Genomic DNA, 23,518 nt, shown 5'->3' with positions numbered 1-23,518 from the left:
CAACGTCACTTTCCACACACACACACACCCCACTCTCTTCCTGCCCCACGTGCAGAAATGAGTAACTAGGAATATTGCCCCCTGATATTTGGTTTTGTTCACCTTACGCTAGAAAGCTTTGTCTTACCCAAGAGCAGCAGTAGCAGCAAATGGACACCAGGTCTCAGACAATCTAAGGGTCACATCCTCCCATCTGCAGTCAAAACATGCAGAAAGGCTTAAGGTCAGGACTAACGTACCTCAAAACTAAGCTGTGTAATTGAACATGTGTATTATGCCCGTCAGTCTGCAATTACAGCTAGAAATAACTACTGAGGCAGTCAGAAATCTGAATATACTGTAGGGAAGAGGCTACGTACTGCTCTGTTACACACACTGCATGGCAGCATGTGTGCCAAAGGGTAAACTGCATACAAACCTCCTTGAGCCCCTAGCAAGCTGAGATAAACGCCACAAACCTCCTGTGTAGCGTATGTACTGAAGGAGCGTCTCTTCCCTGATTCCTCCCACACTGTACTTCTTCAGACTGCACCGCCTGCTGGAGAATTTGCTGATCTTTTGTTGTAATAAATTGATACAGAAGCATAGTGAATAGGAGGTTTTAGCTTGCGCAAAGCATTTTGAGGCAGGTTTTGAAACAAATTGCTGTACTTTTTGGTAGGCAAGCCAATCAAACAGGTGTCCTTACAGTATGAGGAACATTTAAGGAAACTATGTTTATTTACCCTTAAAATAAATTAAAAGTTTTCAAAATTGTGACTGTATGCTTCCAAAAGGGCCCTAAATGTGGAGTTATCATGGCTTCATTGGAGAATCTTGATGGAGTTCTTTAGAAAACTTTATGGAATGTCCACAGGAGTTCTCTAGATTACTTTGCAGTAATAGGTGGGAGAAATGGCTCATTTCTCTGCATAATTTCTACAGGTGAGTATTAGAGAGCCCTTACAGATTTTCTGTCTATACATTTTATGAGGGGTCAACCCAAGTCTAAATTGGTCCCACAAAATCTGTCTGTAGAACCACTAGCTTCCAAAAGATACAGCAGAAATGAAAAACAGTCACTAGGAAAAAGAAGACATTTAAAAAAAATAATCTAGGAAACTGATCATAGAGTACTCTCCTTCCATTTCCTAGGGTTTTTTTTTCCACTGCAATTTATCTAAAATGGTGTGTGAACACCAGCATAATTCTCTTTGAGATTCTTTTTTCCTCCACCAATAGGAGAAATCCATGGAGCCAGCACTATTCTGTTTGAGAGAGGGAAAATGGTGCACTGATGGCATGAGGTTCCTTAAAGTGACATTCCATCTCTCTTCTAGTCTGTGGAAGGGTCTTCTATAAACAGAATAAATTGGATGAAGTCTGAGATAATGAAGACAAGCTAGTTGTGTCAGAATTGCCAGTCATGAAGTCACTCATGCTCCTGAAATACCTGCTGCTAAGCCGGAGTGGAAGAAAAGGTGTTTCCTACAGACCAAACCTCTCAGCTACAGGTGATCCCCTAAAATCTCTTCTCTTCCACATTCTGAAGGACAGAGAAGAAAGTAGGAAGTTTCTGGTGAACTTCAGCAACCCATACAACTCCCTGGCTGGGAAGGATGGTCTTCTGAGTAGATTAAGTTTATTTCATGTGCGTAACTTTACTGTAGACCCTATTAATTGTTTGAAATGAGCTTCCAGAAGCAGAATAAGGATTAGGAGAAGCATCTCTCATAATCTGCTTTCCTGATTTTGTTCAGACAACTCAACTTTTTGAGTCTGAGCTATGGAGGTCTCAGCCATGGATGTCTCAAGCCATGATATCTCAGCTCCAGGTATCTTTCCTTCTGGTTGGTCCTTAGACCCTTGTTTTCCTTCACTGCTGGCATTCAGGGCTTCTTCCTTCTTGATATTAGCCTCCAGAGGGAAGCAGATTTTCACACAGTTCCTTGCCAAATCTTGTACCTCCATGCTAAGGGTTTTCACTTTCTCCTCATACTCTGCCAAGGCCTCCTTCTGGAGCTGCAAATAGGGAAAAAAATCAGTCACTTAGTAAATGAGAGGCGTGTGTCCTGGTGTCACTCTCAGAACACAGGAGAAGCAATGTAAAGTTCATTCCAAACTGGGTTTTTATAGAATTCTTAATTTGAAAAGTGAATTTAGTGCTGGTGAAAGGACTGGGTTTTAGCAGTGGAGGCTGAAATTCTTTACCCACAGAACACATACATCAAGGCAGTGACCGTGTAAACTTCTCATCAGAACCCCACCATGTCTCAATCCTGTTTTGGGAGGCTCATCTCATGAGGGGAGAGGGCAATTTATTGTCCATAGCTGAGGCAACCTTGGCTTCTCTGGTGAGGACTGTAATAGGGGTGCCAGTTAATTGTATTTTTTATATTTGTACCATAGTCTGTTGAAGATTGAACTGTGATCACTAACTCATTTCACATAGGCCATCAAGAAGCATTCCAGATGGTAACAATTTTTGGTCTCTATCAACTTGTATAGGTTGGAGTTGATGCAGTGACCTAGAGATGAGCTCCATGTTCTCCAAATCATACCATTTCTGTGTAACTTGTATGGGATGTGTCTGAAGTGGGAACTAATCATATGCGATATGTGTACGTGGAATTGCGACTATATAGGGTGGTGTTATCAGAAGAGAGTTCATAAAGAGGACTGGCTCTCACATTAAGTCCTGGATTTACTGTACTGAGTAACCACATTAAATCCTGGATTCTTCTTTGCCTTTACCTGGCTTTCTTTCTCCTTGATCTTTTCTAAACAATCTGCCTGCTTCTCTTCCAGTTTCTCTTGGTACTTGGCCATCTTTTCTGTCACCTTCAAGGAATAAAAAAAACAAATTTAAGTTTTAAAAGAGACATTTTTCAACAGAGCTGTATAAACATTGCAGAGAAAGTTCTGTATGGCCAAAGCTGTATGTAACATGCTTATAAAGTGCGTGTCACATCCCCCTCTAGCCCTACTATTTCTGCCAGCTAATGGAGTTACTCCTTTAGTGTTCAAGGTGCTGTGTTCAAAAGCTGGTGATTACCTATAGTGATGGGGAGATCATTGCATGAACACACAATGTATACCATGGCTGCATCTGCTCATCACAACAGTGGCTCCTCCACGTACTGTAGAAACTGTGCTCAGTAGGGCCCCATGTTTGCAAAGATTTTCATACATGCTTAACTTTAAGCACATGAATAATCGCAGTGATAGTGGGACATAAAGCCATGTCGCTGAATAGCCATGCTAGAAAATTCTTTCCCTGCAGCAGCCTGCTAGGTGGATTTGCAGAAACCTGGAGAAATCTCTTTTATCTCCAGCTGGCAGGACCTACAATCCTTAGCAAGATTGTAGCTGTCTTCACACTATCACAGAAAGCATAGTCACTAAAGATTTGGATCTGCATATATCTTGAGGATCCAGTGCAGTAGGACTATATACCTAAGAGAACTCAATGTTTGCACAAAACAGTGAAGCGCACACAGTACATACACAAGACAACACCACCTGGGTGAGAACAAAGATGCTGCAGAAGGTTTCCATAGAGACACTTACCAGTTTGATCATCTGCACCACTTCCTGAATGTGTGAATGATTAATTTCTCTCTTTAATCTTTAAAAACACAACCACAGCAGCTATTATTAAAAATAAATCCTGTTTATCTATTATCTTTATCCAAGTCACCAGTTAGCCAAATGTCAGTAAAATTACCACAAATTCTCATGCTTAAGCTAGGGCTGCTCGTGTCCATACAGAAAGACCGAACTGCATTTATAACCAGGAAGGATATTACATTGTATATAAATGTGCTAATGGAAGTACCAATTTGAGGCACGGGCAAATAAAAAAACATAGAAAATTATTGTAACATGTACAGCAGGGGTAGACAACCTATGGCACGCATGCCGAAGGCGGCACGGGAGCTGATTTTCAGTGGCACTCACACTGCCCGGGTCCTGGCCACCGGTGCAGAGGGCTCGGCATTTTAATTTAATTTTAAATGAACCTTCTTAAACATTTTAAAAACCTTATTTACTTTACATACAACAATAGTTTAGTTAGATATGATAGACTTGTGGAAAGAGACCTTCTAGAAATGTTAAAATGTATTACTTTGGCACGCGAAACCTTAAATTAGAGTGAATAAATGAAGACTCGGCACACCACTTCTGAAAGGTTGCCGACCCCTGATATACAGTACAAAGGAAGGTGGCATATAACATTATATGTTCCAAGCTAATAAGCATCCAAAGTACCTTACTAAGGTTACGAGTCTCAAAAGTTGTATTTGGATCTTAACTGAGGCTAATAATAGATGCTCATAAATAGTCTCTAAAGAGAGGCTTTATGGAGGAGCTTCTTTTTAGCTTAATCTGAGATCCATCTCCACCAAGGTGTAGTGTAGGTAAGGAGTGTTAGGAAAAGGCTGCATTCCCAGCCTTCATCTGAAAAATTGAAATGGCTGGAAGATATTGAGGCTTCTTTGCTACCTTCATGAGTAAGAGACTAAGATAAACAAGAGAGCAGAGCCTCTAGGATAGTGGAAAACACCAAAACGAAGGTACCGACCATACCAACTTGTGGTAAGTCCCACAGGGAGATTCTTCTCCATGCAAGCACACTGATCTAGCCTTAAGAACTACAGCAGAACGCCTTCATCCATTTGTAATGACCTCAGGGGGTTTTCATACGGACTCTTTGGGTCTGATTCTGAGAGATGTTGAGCACTCACAGCTCCTGCTAACTTCAAAGGGAATTGCAGGTGGTCAGCTCCTTTCAGGATCAAACCATTTAAGGTTGTACTACGTGGAGCTGATCTTCCCCTATAACACTATGTGTATGGAAGGCACTGCAGAGCAGTGCCCTTACTACTGTGTCTAGAAATTTGGCCTCTCAGAGCATATGTGCCTGTTTACCAGATGGTGATGGCAACAGGGGGAGGGATGGAAATCCAGCCCACAGGAAGACAGACCAAAGCTGGAGCAATACCATCCTTTGAGGGTACCTGAAATTAGGCTGATAAGGGAGTGAGGTATATGGGTTTGCCTTCCATGTCCAATTTGGTGACGGTTACTAACTGCCTAGTGGTGATGAAGACCACAGTGCAATGGAGTTCCCTGCCTGGGATCGTTCTCTGTTCTGTGCAGACCAAGCCCTAGGCTGTCCAACCAGTACCTCTCCTGAGCAGTCTTGTCAATGGTACTCTTGGTCATGGCTTGGATTCGGTCCAGTCTCTTTGCCTCCAGCTTCTTCTTTATCTCTTTAGTATCACTGCAGAGATGAAGATGTCATGAATGACAGGACCAACAACCCTCAGACACTATATATGAACAACTGGTTTCTTTAAACACCTGTCTTGGAGAGCTTTTCATACAAGAATGGCAAACCTGGTAGCAAGGGAAAATTTCAGAAGAGATCTAAAATAAGACCCTTTGTTTACTGGATTTAAAATGTTCCTTACCTGAGGTGAGTGATCCTAGGAGCTAGGACAAAATACACATGGACATTATACTTGGGTTACATCATGCAAATCCATTCTGAACACTCTTAACACTTTGCTACACTTGTCTCCGCTAGACTATTGATAAGAGACACAGAAAGTACTCATAACCCTAAGTAAAAAGAAGCAGGAAGGCTTTGTATGATTACATGGGAAAGTTAAAAGAGGATATTTGAGCCAAACCAGTGTTCATGAAAAAACAGAAATCCAGCCCATATGAAGTTAATAGAAAGGAGTGCAACCTATAGCAGATAACATATGAAATGGAAATTAGGAAGCCTTAGGGAATTTAAGAGCAAATAGCAAAGACAAAAACAAATAACAGGAAATTCTTTAAGTATATCAGAAATAGGAAACATGCACGTGAATCGATGGGTCTAGCAGGCCCACTAGGGAATAAATTGCTAAAAAAGCAGAAATTCTCCAGGTCAGGATGGTATTTGTCCAAGAGGGACAAAGGACCTTTAAAATGAATGAAATGGCTGAGCTAGTCACAAAAAGATGCAATTTCCCATTAAACTCAGCTACTATATTGGAGGTCTTGAGGATAACAAATAGCATGCCCATCTTTTAAAAAAGCACGGGGGTGATGTTGGGAATTAGAGGCCAGTGAGCATTACTTTAGTTCTAGGAAAATTAATTGGAAAGTTTAATTAAAAGCAGAAATATAAAACATCTAGATGTACATGGCTACTGCATAGGAAAACTGTTCTCTAATTTACTAGAATTCTTTTAGTATGTCAGCAAAATAGTGGATAAAGGAGAACTGGTTGATATTATTTGAACTTTCGAAAAGCTTTAACAAAGTCACTCAAAAAGACTATTAAAGAAACGGTGTAGTTATAGGGTGAGAGGCAACTGAATTAGAAACTAACTAAGAGATAGAAAATAACAAGAATAAACAGTTAATGTTCAACATGGCAAAAGATTAAGAATTGGGTGCCCCAATGTTCTGTACTAGAATGAATGTTGTTTAATATATTTATTAATGATCTGGAAAATATGTTGAATAGTTAGTTGGCAACATTTGCACATGACACAAAATGATGTATTAGTCAAAATTAAAAAAGACTAAAGAACTTCAGAGAGCAAATACAGTTTAGTGTTGAAAAACGTGAGATAATGCACAGTGGAAGTAATCATTTGAATTACTCGTACACATTATTGGGTTCTAATTTAACCATAACCACTCAGGAAAAAGATCTGGATATCTTTCTGTGAAACGTAAAGGCAGTAAATTTAAACCCAATAAATAAAAACACTTTTTACACAGCATGTAATTATCAACCTATGAAATTCATTTCTACAAGATACTATCCTAGCTAAGAACTTAGTAGGAGTCAGACATTTATATTGACAATGAAAATATTGTCAATTACACTAAACAGGATAAAATATAAGGTCTATAAATCTTCATGTTTCAGGACATAAGCCTGCCTGGGGTAGGAAGAAATTTCCCCTCAGAGCATCTTACTCCATAAATTCATAGATCTCAAGGCCAGAAGGGACCATTGTGATCATCTAGTCAGATGTCATGTATAACACAGGCCAGAGGACTTCCCAAAATAATTCATTCTGAAGTAAAGCAGATCTTTTTAATCTAGATTTAAAAATTGCCAATAATGGAGAATCCATCACAACCCTTGGCAAATTGTTCTAATGGTTAATTACCCTCACAGTTAAAAATTATAAATGTCCATTGTAGCATTTCCTGCATCTTCCTCTCATGCATTTGACACTGGACACTGTCAGAGAAAGAACACTCGACTAGGAGGTCACTGGTCTGGTCCGGTATGGCAATGCACATATGCCTAGATCCACAAACTGCAATCATCTTACAAACAATTTTACCTGCTGTACAATATTCCAAGCTGCTATCCATATAAAATAGGGTGTTGGCCAGCTAGATCAGCTCTAACTTCATTGCTACTGTGCTCTGAGGTGCAACATAGAGCGCCATTCTGGAAGTCAGGGGACCAGAGTTGTCCTCTCATCTCTGCCACTGACTCATAGCACGACCTTGGGTAAGTCACACAGTTCGCCTATTTGTATGATAGAGAGTGATGCTTACCCAGCTCAGTGCAGCACGTTGTGATCTACCAATGAAGTGCTATACTAGTATTACTTTGTTATTCAAATGATCAGAATTTACCTTTCTGACGATTCTTTCAGTGCCTTCAGCTCAGCTGCCTGCTTCTCCCTTGCTACTTCTATTAGTCTGGCAATTTGCTGTTGAAGGGATCCAAAAAAACAACAACAAAAAAAACAACCCAAACAAGAGTACACAGTCAGGATCTAACTGATTCAGGTTTCTCTCTCCTGCCATTGACCTCATCCTCCATTTACTTACAACAGTCAATTAATCTACATGGGTTTGGAAATATGACACTGTGTCTGAAAATTGTGATTTGTGTATGTGGGCCAAGCTGTGTTGGTAGATTGCATCAGGTCACCATTGGTGGAGCTGTCCCTTTGGGTCATAGCATATATTTGTAGGGTATACCATGTGTGTATGTTCCTACCCTTTAGTTTGTGTGGGCAGATACAAGTGCCTCGGTTACACTGGGGCTTTGGGTTGCACTGTACTGGTGGGCAGTCACTGAGCTGGGTGACTCCTTGGCTATTACTAGATTTGGGCAGTGACCTATCTTCAGGTATTGTCTCTCTGGCTGTCACTCTCCCTGTGAGTGGTGATGCATCTGAGGGCACTGTGTCTACCGAGGGCACTGTGTCTACCAAAGGCATTCAGTGGGATATGTTGTGTCTGATGGCACCATGTATATAGACCTGATCTTCGTTCCACTGAAGTCAGATGCAGAAAATATGCTGATTCCAACAGGAACAAGATCAGGCCCCGTGAGTAGCTCTCAGCCTGGGGGACATGCTGTGTGTGGGCATTGCATCTATATGCATTGCTTTGATTATGGCTGGCATGAAATCTGCTGGAGCGGCTTTAGTCCAACATGTCATCTGCAAGGATACAGCAATGTTGGTGACTAGGGCTGTGTTGGTGGGCATTCCTGTGCCTGGCTGCATCTGCAATGCTCTAATGGTAGCAGTCAGTGAAGGTGTAACCTGGCTGGTGACACTTTCTGTGGGTCACCCCCAGTCTGTGAGTGCCCAGGTGGAGTACACATGCAGTCCATACCTCTGTGGCATGCTGCTTTTTCTTTTTCCGAATCCCATCATACTGCTCTTCCCACAGTTGCATCAGGTGCATTTCCAGCTTCTCCTTCAGCTCCAAGACTCGGCTGTCAGCATTCTCTGCCATCTCTGCTGGATTCCCTCCTGCAATGACCTCCTCTACAGTCAAACTGCTGTTAACAGGAGGAATACAGGAGGAATGCTTACTGCAGCACAGAAGATAATCCATTCCACCTACTGCACCATATCAAAGCGTCCTTCCGTACACCTCTTAGAAAGGAATGTGCAGCTCCGTGCACAGCTATGGAAATATGTGATAGGCAACCCCCTTCATGCCTCTTTTTTGGAGGATGGGCATGAAGACAGGGAAGTGTGTGGCTCATGTGTGTTTCTCTGAGGGAAGCACTTAGCGCCGCTTGTGCGTGCAGGCAACAAGGCCTCCTGAGTGCTGTGCAGCACATCTGGAGATTTCTTATGCTGTATTTTACCTTTTCTTTTTCTGGGTTTTCCGAGGGCATGTGATCTTCTTCCTGCCACACTGGGTGACCAACTCGGAGAACAGGGCTGAATATCTCTGCAGCAGCTCTTCCCTGCGCTTGCTTCCCTTTCGTTCCAGCTCCTTCAGCTCCTTCTCCTGTTTCTTCAGCAGCTTCATAAAAAGCTTCATCTTCTGCAGCTCCTCAAGGCTGGCCGTTTGGAGCTCTAAAATACAGTATAAAAAGAGTCCTGTCTGTCTGTCTAACCCACCTACCTACCTCTCTCTCATGCAGACATTCTTGCCATACTCTAATTCCCTTTTGTTTCCGGCTGTTTTTCAGCACTGCCTCCAGCACCTCCTCCCTTTCATCGGGGTAACTGCAAGGTCAATAAGCAACAGGTTGATTCATGGTCTGGGTACATGCCCGTGGGAGCTGCCAGTTTTCTGTAGTTTGTTCTGATGGTCAACCTAATTGAGTTGGGACACATCGGGATGTCGTGAGGCACAAGACAAATTCACAAAATTAAGCGTCCCAAAAGCCAGGACAAATTTTAGTTGGAAAATATATGGATAGAGTCGCAAAGTTATTTTAGGGGGGGGTCCCAGTATTGCCACCCTTACTTCTGTGCTGACTTGAGAGCTGGGCAGGTAGAGGGCAACTGCTGAGACTTGTTGCAGCACAGCAACCCCCCTGTACAATAACCTTGCGGACCCCCCCCAACTCCTTTTTGGGTCAGGACCCCAACAATTACACCACGGTGACATTTCAGATTGAAATAGCTGCAATCATGAAATTTACTATTTTTAACATTCTATGACCATGATATTGACCAAAATGGACCATGAATTTGGTAGGGCCCTAATTATGATCAGTATACTCTTGTCTGGGGAATAATGGCCTCTAGTTCTAATATATGACATCCCTTCCACGGTGTCAGGAAAGAGTTTTCTAGTGGCTTTTAGGGGAGATGAAGGATTATGGGGAAGGGTGCAAGGGAAATGTTACAGAGACTCCATTATCTTTGGGCAACAAGTCACTAGCAAGTCACTGGTATCTGTGGTTAAAAGGTTATTGGGGTGCTAAGGAAAATAATGGTTTGTGCTTGGGAATCTGTAAGAATGTACCGAACTTTAGTTCTAGTGAACATATGAAAGTGAGGAAATTCAGGGAGAAAGTGCAAACACAAATGTTTGAGTCAGGAAATTAGGCTTTTTGAACTATCACCTTCTAATGTAATGACTCAGATACTTGCTATATTAACAACTATCTTTATACAACCATAACTCCATCCTAACAATGTTTTTTTTAATTTATGAATATCCTTTATTTGTTGAGTAATATATTCATAACTGTGATGTGTGCAAATTTGCAGCAGATGGATGGCAGTTATTTGGCAATTGATCCCAGTGGGGTAGTTTGACTGAGGGCAGGTGGATTCATCCTTGTGCCCTGTTTGGTGGGTGGTATATTCCGGCATGTTGGATTTTTATTTTGATGTTAATGTTGTGTAATGGTTTTATCACACAGCATTATGATGCAGACAAATAGGCAAATAATAAATTATTTAAATCAACAGATGGAGGGCTCAGTCCTCTGGGGGGCTTAAGCTGCCCCGTTGCCCTCTTCGTACTGCTTCTGACAGTGTAAAGGGGCCTTAAAGCCAGCAGATCTGGCCACTGTGGAATTTCTTTAACATAGGAGATTCTCTGGCTGGGTTACTGGCGATGCTGGCTCTCTGCTGCCTCCTACAGGAGGCCCTGGTACAGTGTGTGTGTTGAGGGCAAGCTGGGAGGCATTAGAACATGGCTAAAGTGCTGCTGTGCACATTCACAGCTGCTGCAATGTCCCCTTGGGGCCACAGGCAGCAGAGCACAAATTAGAGCAGTCCTGAAGCTACTCTAAATTATGCAGGATGGCTAAATGGGCCCCATTTGGCTCAGGATAGGGGAGTCACAAAGGTGGCTTAAAGCTATCTTTGTATCCCTTCTCCCTGAGCCCTTTAGAGTAATATCAGTGTAATTACCTGCAACTTCTTTTGCAACTTCTTTTATAGTTTCTTCCTTCTCCAGGATCATAGCTCCTAAAACCACAGAAGAGATTCTTGTTCATACCCTACCTCTGGGCTGAAAATGGAGCAGTGGAGAATGGAGAGCTGGGGCTTCGCTACATTCCCACTCTTGCTGAGGTGGTTACGCTGGTGTAAGGGATGCTGTGTATATATTCCTGCATCAAATACCCTTGCTGCCATTTTTGCTGTTTGGGGAGAAACATTATACCCAGAAGCTGCAACAAGTCTCAGAAGGAACTCAGGGATCAGCTCAGCTGACCAACAGAGTGTCTAACATTCATCAGCACTCAACAGATACAATGGAACAGAACTTCAGTAAGATCAGACTTGCCAGGTGTGGACTGCCTTCAACGTGGCTTCAATGGGATTTGAGGGACCCAGAATTTTGAAAGAGACAATCAGGACCTCACAAAATTAGGCTTAGAAAAATAAGATATAGGTAAGGAACAGTGAGATGTTATTGATGAGAACCAAGTCATCCACTAAATCCATCAAGCTACATTTCCTGCCTCCAAAGTTGGTGAGGATTTGGATAGCCTTGACCTCCCCTCATACCACTAGCATAATCAGGAGTAATCCAGTTGAAGTCAGTGGGCTTCTTAGACCAATGTGAAAATAGAGGAAAGGAGAGAATTAGCTTAGTGTGTATATATTTCTGAGAGAAAAAGATTCTACATCCTTGTATTGATTCGGTCATTGTGGGACTCATCATTTTAGATGACTGGGGTTGGGACCTATACATCCATGGCACATGGCACACAAATTCTGGTGCCATAGGCTTGAAGTTATAAAGAAATAGCTTTAATCTGGAGACCCTTCCCCAGGTCTGGATGTCTGACTGTAAGGAGGAAAGGGTATGAAGGCTGGTGCTCAATTTGTTAATTTACAGAAATTTCTTTAGCGCCTGCTGGTAATTTACAACATGAACTATCTCACCCTCAGTTATGTGTTTCTCTTTTAACCATATCTCTGCTCCTTTCCAAAATGTTATATTCTTGTGACTTTAGTGCTGGTGAAAGGTGCTGCATTGTCAATGTTGGGAAGTGACCTCCCCTATTTATCCACAGGACAGGAACAGTTCAGCGTAAGCAATGGCAATGTAATCTTCATCCATACTGCTGCACCTATTATGTCCCAACTCTGACCTGGAGCAACCACCTCTAGGGGTAAGAAGATAGTTCTGTTTCCATGCTCATTGAACCTTTGGTTTATCTACTGAGATTATCAACTGTGCTAATTGTGATGGTGATTTTTATAATGTTGTACCCTTGGAAATGGAGTGAAATCACCCACTCATTCACACACACACCTAAAGAGTAACTGGATGGTAACAACTTTTGTTCAGTATTGAACGAGGCCAGAATTTAAGCAAGTGACCTAGAGGTGAAAGGCTCCTGTCCCATTACTAATCTCTAGGGCTATCCAACACCCCCTTCTTTCACTGTTTGAGCAATGTACTTCTTCCTCCTCATTCTTTTAGTCCCACTCACATCTACAGCTTTACCTGCAGGTCCATTTGAAGAATGGAAACTAAAGGTCCTGGTGGAATTTGGTATCCCGTTGGTTTGAGCTGCTGTAAGCTTCTTCTGCATGTCAGGCTTCTAAAACAAAGATCAGACGTGAATCAACGCTATAGCAAAACAGACCCAAGAAATATATGTGGCGACCGATAGACCAATCAATATAAGCATAAATCCTAGCAAAGCCAGTGAGGGAAACAGTACAATGCTTTCCCATTTGAGACAATGGAGTCTCCCAAGAGCTTAACACCATTGTCTGCTTAATTTTGCAATCTGTGGGCATGACTTTCCAGACACCAGGCAGGCTCCCCTTTGGTGGTTTTTGTTATCTATACAGTCACTGAACCAGGAGTTATCCACAGCCTCAAGGAATTAGACAAGGCTTTCTGAAATAGACACTGAATCCCCACTTACCCTTCAAAGACTGAGCTACTGCTACACTGTCCTTGCTCCTGGCAGGGTGAGGAAGCATCAGGACAAGCACCCTGCATAATTTCAGACTGAACCCACAAAGCATGTTGCAGAATGTGTAGAAACACTCACCTCTGCAGAGCCTTGCTTGAGCTTCACTGATCTCTTGTCCTGATTATTAAAGAACTTAATGGGGTTGGAGAGAGCAACAGTCAGATCTGGAAACAAAGAGCAGATCCAGATTATCAGTGGACTCATCAGATTTCCCCTTTCCCTGCCACTCAGATTTTATTTCTGGGAATAGCCATTCTCCACACTAACTGCCTGAGGGATGTACTGCAGCCTGAATAAATCCCTTGCTCCCTTTCCTAGTATTAGAATGCGTTTCCATTCTCCCTGCCATCAGCCCTCTCTCGGATGGGTCCTCTCCCACCCCACTGTCTTTTCATCTCAACCTCATCTTGGTGAGAGCACACCCGACAAGTTACAGGGAGACACTGCCATTCTGCCTACTCTGTTCCTGGGAATGCTGTTTTCCCACTTGTCTCTCACTGTACCTCAGCCCTAACTAGAGCTGTGCAAAATGTTGGCAATGAGGTGAAAAACCATGTGACGTTCCCAAATATGATGCTCAGACTAAGGCTGATAAAAGGACCAATAAAAGCACCCTGACTGGGGTAGGTGGTATTTTGAATTGAAACAACTGCTTAAGTAGTGACTGGTGGGATCTGTAGGCTGTGGCGGAACCAGAACGGCAGACAAATAGAAGGTGTGCTTGGAGAGACTGCCAGTCACACTCCTCTTCTGTGCTCTGTGTGCAATTCACCTCTAAACTGAGGAGAGCCCCACCATCACCTCACTGGGTGAGATTTCCAGCCTCACACACTAGGGTAATTTTCTCCTTGGTAAATAAAACCATCCCAACCCACAGACAGAGAGAGTAGCTCATCTTTTCTGGCCATTTCAGTATACCAGCAGTTTAGAGTCAGGGAAGGACATTCCACGTCAGGCACTCCAAGTACATTACCTGCCCAAGTGTCAGGGACATAGTCCTTCATCTCCAGGTACACAAAGAGGGAGGGCATAGTGAGTGGCATATTACTCTCACTGCGAAGGCAAACGTGGTGATAGCCTGATGACAGAAAACAGGAGAGAATGAGTGAAGGCATCCGCCCCCCCCAATGTCCCAACAGGAAACACAGCAGTCTGTGAGTGACGTGGAGGAGAAAGGGAAGGCACTCATATTCGGGCATTGTGGGTTACACAAAGGTTCCATTGCAATGAGTTTGGAGGGTCTCTGCTGCTTGAATCCCTCAAACACAACACAAAGGAATGCAACAATGACTGATCTCCTGTGCTCAAGAGAGGACAACACGACATCTCCCCTCGTCCCCAGAGAGAGCACCACTGCACTTTGGACCGCAGTTTCTAGCACTACTACTCGCATCAGCACATGGGGTCACCTCCTTAACACCAACCCCTAGCATAGCTCAGGTTAAGATTGTACTGCACAGCAAACTGATCACAGGACAGCAAAGGACAGCAATGAAGGACACAGACGGAGCTTCCACAGAAAGGCCTGACTTTACCTGAATGCACAGCAATAACGGGAATGATACGTTGACCAATGAACTTTCCTCCTTCCTCCAAAGCCACAATTCTGAGAGAAGCCAACTCTGGCATCATAATCTGGAGAGAAAAACGTAAGAGCTCAAGCCCCAGGTGCCTTACTATGACTCCTAACAGGGTATTGGTGTCACTAATTAAAAATGTAAACCCAAGAAGAAAATCTTCCCCCCCACACGCTGCCCAGTAAGAGCTGCTTTGTGACCCCAAAGTTTACAAGAATGAGCTCCAGGTTGGGAATCAGGCATTTCTGAGGTTTAACCCTGGGTTTGGGCTAGTCACTACACATGTCTGTGTTTCAGAACCATTATCTAAAATGGAGATAATACCCACATCACCTCATGAGCTGGTGAAAGCTTCCCCTGCTTTCCCAAGAGTGTTGTGAATGTGAACATGTAAAGCAGTATATAAGTGCTAAGCATTATTATTCTGTTGCTGTTATGTCCCCTAGCCCCACACCTGGAATAGTAGCAACAAGCAAATCAGTTCTTCGATCCTATGATCTGACTCACATGAGCCTTTCTCACTATTCTACCATTTCTCCTTAAAACAGCGCCTCTCATTCTGTAATGCAACCTGTGACGAAGCGGGACTGTTCTTAATGTTTCCTCTGAATATTGTGGGGGTGCCTCAGTTTCCCCTATGCAGTTCTTAAGTATATAGGTGGTGGGATAAGGGTGTATGATCGCTGCAGAGCCCTAGAGGGCAGGTGTTGCAGGGGTCTGGACCCAGAGAATGGCCAACACCCTGTTTCCTGGCAGCTGATGGCCTGGCCCCTCCCCCCTGCAAGGTGAGAGCTAAAGGGTTGGAGAATGAAGGAATCAGGTGACCTCCTGGCCCAGGAAAGGGACAAAGCCCAGAGGAGGAGGGGCTGGAGAGAGTTTCAGTTTGGAGCTGGCTGGGGACGAGAAGTGAAGTGCAGACATGGTTGTCTGGCTCACTGCCCCCCAAAATGGACCCAGCTGAGGGGTCCTGTTCTCTGCACCTACAAGCTCTGTGTTAGACCATGTTCCTGTCGTCTAATAAACCTCTGTTTTACTGGCTGGCTGAGAGTCACGTCTGACTGCGGAGTTGGGGTGCAGGACCCTCTGGCTTCCCCAAGACCCCTCCTGGGCGGACTTGCTGGGGGAAGCGCACGGAGGGGCAGAGGATGCTGAATGCTCCGAGGTCAGACCCAGGAAGGTGGAAGCTGTGTGAGCTGTGTGTCCTGAAGATAGGCTGCTCACAGAAAGGAGACCTCCCCAGAGTCCTGACTAGCTTCATGGGGAGCAGTTCCAGAGCATTGCCCAGGGACTCCGTGACACAACCACATGGGTAAATTTACTCTCATCTTTTCTGCTTCCTCATGGCTGGAGATTCCCAAGGCTCATTTGATTAGCACATTCAGTTTGAAATGCTCAGAGAGGAGTGTTTTGGTCTCTGGGATGTCCAGAAAGGGTCCCCAATGATCCTTCACCAATAGAGGAACTTGTGGTTGTTCGAATCTCTGGCCCTTGGAATCCCCACAAAAGATCTTTATGGGTCTAAGGAGTCTTTCATGAGGCCCTGGAATCCCCAAGGAAAATGCCCATAGGCACTGAGCTCTTTAGGGGCCCTTTATCTGAGTTACCGTGAAGTGTTGTTACCTTTTCAAAAACAAAAGCCTCCTCCTTCCATACAGGGTTGAGGGAATTGGCACTTGATGTCAGCTTGGTTCTGTATTTACGTTTTGGGTCCCCTGGCAAACCAAACAGTTCCACTTCTACATACGACTTCACGCTGCGCTCCGAGAGGAACTGGCCAGAAAGGATCTAAGAACAAATAGAAACAAAACTAGTAACAGCTAGTAAAGTCCTCTCTTGCCCCGATGTTGGATCATATTAAAGAAGTTCTGTATTAAAATTACAAATGAGTTTGATTCCCCATAGTTTAAATTCCAGGGTATTACTAATTAAGAGGTCTCTTGGTTTTTGGTACTGTTTCTCTCCCTCTGTGTGTGAAACTTGCAAGCTGCTAATTGCGTTAGTACATTCTAAGACAGAGTCTGTTCTCAAAGCAATTCACACAGAGAGAGACTCAAAGCAATACTCTGTAACAACAGAAACAGCACCCAGAGACTCCCCGCCCTTTTGTTGTATTAACAATTGTGATTAAAATAGAGATAGAGGATGTATGTGGATGGATGCTTGGTGTGGATAATAACTGAATGATCAGGGAAGTGCCAGCCTAAGAATCCAAAAAGAAAAGGAGTACTTGTGGCACCTTAGAGACTAACCAATTTATTTGAGCATGAGCTTTCGTGAGCTACAGCTCATCGGCTGAAGAAGGCGTCAAGTGTAAACAACCAGAGGACCCCCAGAGGGCAGACTGGAATCCACCCAACAGCCTCAAGAATGGGAGAACCAAAGAACAGGATAACATCTGGCAGCATGGAGCCGTCAGGAATGTGCCATCTGCTGATTGATTCAGCAACAGCATGATGAAGCAATTCCCATAGACTGGCATAGGAAGAAATTCCTATAAAAATAGACTCTAGAAAGTGAGAACTTTGGGGTCTGATTCTGCAAACCAACTTCCAGGAGCATCCGATGAGCATCTGACAAGGCCCTGCTCCCTCCTCATGTCCAGGCCACCTGGCCAGTGGCTTGGCATGAGCAACTCTAAGGCTGGTAACTATAATAACAACCTTGCAGAACCTGTATGTGTGTGTATGAATGAATGTGTGAATAAATATGAGATTGAATGGAATGTTATAACTGTAACTAACTGCTTACTATGATTCTTTCTATATTCACAATAAATGTGGTATTTTGCCTTTTCCCCTTTAATAAGATCCTGCTGGTTTTTATTTTATTGGTATAACACCCAAGCCACTTCTTCTGTTGCCCATCTCCTCTCTTGACTTGGTCACTGCTGTCATCCAGCCCATTCATTCCCTATAACATGCCTGTCTCATTCCTCTTTCCCTTCCCCTGTGCTCCTTGCTTTAGTGTTTCCCCCGTCATCTTCCCTCCCCCTCACCAGAGCCAGGGATTATTCCATGTGGCAGATGCTAATTTTCTATTTTCATATGAATATGATTAATTTTAAACACTGAAAGGCCTGCGAGTTGCCATAGTAACACTCTCCGGCAGGAAGTTACGGGTTCATTTGCCATTCAGAGCCCTCCTGGGTGGTAAATAGAGGCGCTGTAGGTGCCAGTTATCTCCCTGGTGCGAGTGTGCAGCTCTGTCAGGAGAGAAACAGCACAGGGGCTTGTACTTGCCGTTATTGAGAGGGTGCTTGCTACCACCACATCAATGCAGTCCACAGAGAAAGGGTCGAACTGCTTGTCTGGACGCCGCATGAATTCGTGTTTCAGAAGGTAGCCGCTCTGGCCGTTGAACTCAAAGAGGGCCATATTCTGTTGCATGGGGACATCTGAGGGAGAGAGACAGCGGGACACAGAGACAGGAACTTTTGCGAGAGTGCAGCAGCAAGGTCTGTACGTATCAAGGAGCTGTAGTGACTGAACTTCTGTAGCCTGCACCTCACACCCCTCCTGCACCCCTGCCCCAGCCCGGAGCCCCTCCTGCACCCAAACTCCCTCCCAGACCCCTCACCCGCTCCTGCACCACAACCCCCTGCCCCAGCCCGGAGCCCCTCCTGCACCCAAACTCCCTCCCAGACCCCTCACCCGCTCCTGCACCCCTGCCCCAGCCCGGAGCCCCTCCTGCACCCAAACTCCCTCCCAGACCCCTCACCCGCTCCTGCACCCCTGCCCCAGCCCGGAGCCCCTCCTGCACCCAAACTCCCTCCCAGACCCCTCACACCCCTCCTGCACCCCTGCCCCAGCCCAGAGCCCCTCCTGCACCCAAACTCCCTCCCAGACCCCTCACACCCCTCCTGCACCCCTGCCCCAGCCCAGAGCCCCTCCTGCACCCAAACTCCCTCCCAGACCCCTCACCCCCTCCTGCACCCCAACCCCCTGCCCCAGCCCGGAGCCTCCTCCTGCACCCAAACTCCCTCCCAGACCCCTCACCCCCTCCTGCACCCCAACCCCTTGCCCCAGCCCGGAGCCCTCTCCTGCACCCAACTCCCTCCCAAACCCCTCACTCCTTCTTGCACCCCAACACTCTGTCCCATCCTGGAGCCCCCTCCTGCACCGAAACTCAACTCCAGAGCTTGCAGCCCGCACTCCTGCACCCCAACCTCCTGCCCCAGGTTCAGCCAATGCACACCCCGCAGTTGAGAATGTTACACTGATTTGTGACAATCCCTAAAGGGTTTTGGATCTCTAAACCAGAAACGACACTAATAAAAAGTAAAATTCATGAAATGTCCAGTGGATTCTATGAGATTAGGTGCAGTGTAACCATATGATCCCTGCACCCAAACTCCCTCCCAAAGCTCGCACCCCCTCACTCCTGCACCCCAACACCCTGCCCCAGGCTCAGCCCGGAGCCCCCTCCCACATTCCGAGCCCCTCGGCCCCAGCCCAGAGACTGCACCCCCTCCTGCACTCCAACCCTCTGCGCCAGCCTGGTGAAAGTGAGTGAGAATTGTGGAGAGCGAGCGACGGAGGGAGGGGGGAATGGAGTGAGTGGGGTCTTGGGGAAGGGGCGGGGTAAATCCTGGGTTGATCTTAAATTCAAAAAGTGATCTCGTGCGTAAAAAGGTTGGAGACCACTGCTCTAGCCCTTCTCAATTTGTCTGCTCCGCTATTAATGTTTGCCCTCTCCTCCTTCCTTCGCCATTCACTCACTTTGCTCCTTATTCTTTCTATGCCCCATATACAATACAATCCCCTCTCCACCAGTCTCTCCGATTTTCACTTTTCCTTCCCCTCTCTCCCACTTTCCCTCTCCCCAGCCCACCTATCAATTCCAAGGCCAGAAGGGACCATTGTGATTATCTAGTCCAACCTCCTGTACAACACAGGCCAGAGACCTTCTCCCAAATAATTTGTTTCAACCACAGCGCATCTTTTAGAAAAAACACCTAATCATGAACATTTGCGAGTGATGGAGAATCCACCTGAACCCTTGGTAAACAGTTCCAAGGGTTAATTATCCTCACTGTTCTAAATCTGCACTTTATTTCCGGTCTGAATTTGTCTAGCTTCAACTTCCAGCCTCTATCTCTTCTACACTCACACGCACGTGTGTGTGAGAGAGACAAGGCCTTTCTTCCCCGCCTTCTCACTCTGGGCATGCAGTACCTGAAGTGGACATGGGAAGGGGGAGCCCTGGAGCCCCTTTCTGCCCACCCCAGATCAGCAACACTGGAAACAATAGTGGGGAGGGAAAGTGCTAGAGTGCGGTGGAGAGAAGCTCCTCTGCATGGCAGGTGCCTCATTGTGCATGCTGCCTACAACAGCATGTGTGGCTTAGGTGTAACCATGCTTCTCAACAGCCTGTGTTAACCCCTACACTCTCCACACCATCTGAAGAATGAAATTAGGCTGGCCTAAGATGATTTCTGTGGATGCTGGACTGTAGAGATAGTATGTGGGAGGATGGAGTTCAAAGGTATAGTCATGCAGGGCTAACCCTGTCCGTGCTGCTGAGAAAGGCTCGGTTTGCGAGAGAGAGAGAGGCTCAGTAGGAGACCGAGAGATATCCATGGGTAGATAAACTCTGACAAGACAAGGGCAAAGCAAACAGCACACATGTTCAGCGGCACCTGGTAATACCAGAAAATCCCAGTGAGGGAAAGAGGGGAAATAAGCGCGGGTGTGAACACAACCCCACCCATTGAGAAGCATGGGACAGCCTGCAACTCACCCATTGTCTGGAAGTTTAAGGCCACCATTTGACAGCCGACGTTCCAGAACATCTGAGGCAAGTAGTTGGATGAGTCCATCCGGGTGCCCTTAGGGTAAATCCGGCTCATCTGTCGCTTGTTATATCTGCAGATACTCCATAGGAAACAGGTCTGGAGTGGCCTATTGCTGCATATGTGCCCTGGGACTAGCTCCCAGTTCCAGATTATATGAGCTTCTTTAGGTCTGAAATGGCTGCTGGATGCTTGGTAACATCCTATGTTATAAACACCAGAGGCTGTAAGATACGGTATCAAAGCGAGACCCATTTCCTGCATCCCTATATAACATGATGTGCTCCATGCTTAGCAACAAGCATTTGGTAGTCCTGACTGCACCTGCTAGAGGACAACAGGCATCCTATCAGGAAGCCCTGTGACCAGTATGACCTACATGTTCCCCAGATAATAGTACCTTGTCTGAGTCCTCTGTGTACTTGGTACTTTTCATGGATTGTGAGTAGGAGCTAATAAGGTTCTGACCACCCGAAGCAAGTTGTGCTGTCTTTACCTTACCCCAGGAGCCATGCAAATACTCACAGGACTGTGCATTGTTGTACAGTTTACCAGAATTATACTATATGACAGGGAGTAATGCTTTCATATTCCACTTAAAATGCATCACCCAGGTACACAGGACAATGCTGCGTAAGAGTTCATCTAGCAAAAAGGATACTCTACAAACTGCACAGGGGATTTGGTCAGTAGATCATAAGCCTTCATTTCGGTAAAGGAGGAGATGACATAACTTCGGTTCTGCTCTGGGAATACGGAAGAGGGAAATGTTTAAAAGACAGGCATGCCCAGCACCCATCTCATACTCTGCCAAGTGCCATGATCAAAGCATGACACATTCATGCTGGGCCTCAGACCAACACCCAGCCTGTTTCTTTCCCTACGGACCCCATGATCAGATCAAGACATTTTGCTTGGCCCTCTGAAATGGGATTGGAGGAGGACTCATAAAGGTTTATTTGAGCTGTTGGGATTTGCGTTGGGTTTACCTGGGACAGGCAAATGAACACATCCAGAGGATCAGCTTGCAAAGAGAGGTGTGTGTGTGTGTGTGTGTGTGAAGTTCACCTTTTCTTTTATAGAAAACATATAGCAACAGTTACAGCCCTTCATTTTGTTCCAAACCATACATTATAATCTCACAGACAGAGAAGGGCTCACATGGCAGTGATGTGTGCAACGTAAATTGTTTCTTTGGTGTCAGTGCAGGAGTTGTCTTGTTTCCCCTTAGTTTGAGTTGTAGGTTCAAGTGAACCCAAACACTGACAGCAAAGCTCAATGAAAAGTTCTGCATTTTACCAGGTTTTTCACTGACACCATGCATCAACCCAGTTCACTGAAAATTGGCCCAGGTTTGAGAATCTGATGAACTTGGTGTGTTTGATGAAAGCAGGTGCATTTCACTTGGTTACAGGTGTACAGCTTTCTCCATCACCCAGCAGGGGGAATCCCTACTGAAGAAAAAGACCAGTCAGGCTGGGCTAAATTCTGCTCTCATTTACACCAGTGTAAGACCAGAATAACTCCATGGATTGCAGTGGTGGTATTGCTGATTTTCACTAGTATAAATGATATCAGAATTTGACCCAGTGACTACAAAGAGGGATGTCCATGTTTGCTATTGTAAGAGAGAGCAAGGAGGGTAAAAGAAGATGGCATGGGGCAACAGAGTATCTGCAAATACAGCTGCAGTCAGAATAGCTGGAGAGTGTCAATACGTGCAAGTTCATACCAGCTGTTTCAATGAAAACATTTAGAATAGTGAAAAGACAAGAATTCTTCCTACCTGTTGAGATATCAAAGGAGTCAAGTTTGATGGGCTGGATGTAATTAACCAGGCTGGACATTTCCTCGTAAGCTGTCACTTCCAAGCCAGCAGTGCCCTAAGCAAAACGAGACTGGACAGATGAAGAGACACCCCAAAAAAACAACACACTCACAGTTGGGTCTCTAAGGCTACACTAGATCTGGAAGCAAGCGTCCCAGTCCGGGTCTAGACTTGTGCTAGCAGGGCTCACACAAGTACGTTAAGAATAGCTCTGTAGATGTTGCTTTGAGGTTGCGGCTTGGGGTAGAGCTTGGGCGCTCAAGCCTGGGGGGGGGACAGAGGAGAGGGGGCTTTAGATTAAATAGAACGATGGGACCCCATAACAAGCTGTGATAGGATCACTGTCCAGAAGAAGCAAATGGGCCAAGAGAGGAAAGGGCAGCGCATTACCTCATCTGACTGCATCTTTTTAATCTGTTCTTCATCCAAGTTTCCAGATTCCTCCTCCTCTTCCTCTGGGTCCTCTTCGGTCACATCACCTGCCCAGACTAAGCATACACAGTGTGCACCAGCAGCACATTTAGACAGGACAGCATGAAGGATTGCCGACATGTCCTCTAATGCTCCTCCACTAGCAAGGGAAACATGCCACTTATCTGAATTGAAATCCCTCCCAGTGTAAATGTGGGAACACGAAAGGGGTACGATATTGCTCTAATGGCTGCATCCAAATATGGAGAGGCACCGCTCTGGGCTGGTGCACTCAAGTAATTCAGTTCTTCCTTTTGCCAGTGTCCTAAGCCCCAAATACAGTAACAGGCTCTAAGTTTGCTGTATCCCCAAAGCCTCCAGCCTCCCTTCATAGGCTTCTCCCATGAGGAGTGGGCTGTAGGCCCACTTCCCCCACCAAGGGTCATACCTAATGGGACAAATCTGGGAGTGGATTTACTTTAGATCCTGATTCCTGGCTATTTTACAGAGGAGCTGTTCCTGCATTCTCATAGCGCTCTGTGTGCCTTCTGTGACAGGAGCATGGAGACTCCATAAGAAAATAAGAACGGCCGTACTGGGTCAGACCAAACGTCCATCAAGCCCCATATCCTGTCCTCTGACAGTGGCCTTGGCAGGTGTCCCAAAGGCAATGAACAGACAGGTTATTATCAACTGATCCATGCCCTGTCACCCAGTCCCAGCTTCTGGCAAACAGAGGC

General features: G+C 45.3%; 1 protein-coding gene and 1 long non-coding RNA gene across 7 annotated transcripts in view; one reads left to right on the top strand and one right to left on the bottom strand.

Annotated features, from left to right (window-relative positions):
• Positions 1–570: 570 nt before the first annotated feature.
• PLCB2 (phospholipase C beta 2) overlaps positions 571–23,518 on the bottom strand; it is a 65,508-nt gene continuing 42,560 nt past the window's right edge. For 3 of the 6 annotated variants that reach the window (XM_073348794.1, XM_073348796.1, XM_073348797.1), the window contains 18 exons: positions 22,758–22,855; positions 22,326–22,422; positions 21,201–21,285; positions 20,488–20,612; positions 17,988–18,142; positions 16,369–16,533; positions 14,707–14,806; positions 14,145–14,249; positions 13,250–13,335; positions 12,691–12,787; positions 11,142–11,198; positions 9,128–9,341; positions 8,644–8,812; positions 7,648–7,724; positions 5,171–5,266; positions 3,550–3,607; positions 2,734–2,820; positions 571–2,001 (listed from right to left, as the gene is read on the bottom strand). In XM_073348794.1, the coding sequence (XP_073204895.1) occupies positions 1,711–2,001; positions 2,734–2,820; positions 3,550–3,607; positions 5,171–5,266; positions 7,648–7,724; positions 8,644–8,812; positions 9,128–9,341; positions 11,142–11,198; positions 12,691–12,787; positions 13,250–13,335; positions 14,145–14,249; positions 14,707–14,806; positions 16,369–16,533; positions 17,988–18,142; positions 20,488–20,612; positions 21,201–21,285; positions 22,326–22,422; positions 22,758–22,855 (2,162 nt within the window). In that variant the 3' untranslated portion in view covers positions 571–1,710. Of the gene's footprint in view, positions 2,002–2,733; positions 2,821–3,549; positions 3,608–5,170; positions 5,267–7,647; positions 7,725–8,643; positions 8,813–9,127; positions 9,586–11,141; positions 11,199–12,690; positions 12,788–13,249; positions 13,336–14,144; positions 14,250–14,706; positions 14,807–16,368; positions 16,534–17,987; positions 18,143–20,487; positions 20,613–21,200; positions 21,286–22,325; positions 22,423–22,757; positions 22,856–23,518 lie in introns of those variants that run through there. The other 3 variants (XM_073348795.1, XM_073348799.1, XM_073348798.1) reach the window with 3 other exon arrangements.
• The window catches only part of LOC140913094 (uncharacterized), a 63,995-nt gene continuing 51,594 nt past the window's right edge, over positions 11,118–23,518 (top strand). Inside the window, exons 1-2 of the long non-coding RNA XR_012159468.1 lie at positions 11,118–11,625; positions 12,254–12,352. This is a non-coding gene — a long non-coding RNA (uncharacterized lncRNA). The remainder of the gene's footprint in view (positions 11,626–12,253; positions 12,353–23,518) is intronic.

Source organism: Lepidochelys kempii, chromosome 6, assembly GCF_965140265.1.
Source record: "Lepidochelys kempii isolate rLepKem1 chromosome 6, rLepKem1.hap2, whole genome shotgun sequence".
Classification (NCBI taxonomy): domain Eukaryota; kingdom Metazoa; phylum Chordata; order Testudines; family Cheloniidae; genus Lepidochelys; species Lepidochelys kempii.
The sequence above is the reverse complement of the archived record's forward strand: the minus strand, read 5'-3'. Positions and strand labels throughout refer to the sequence as shown.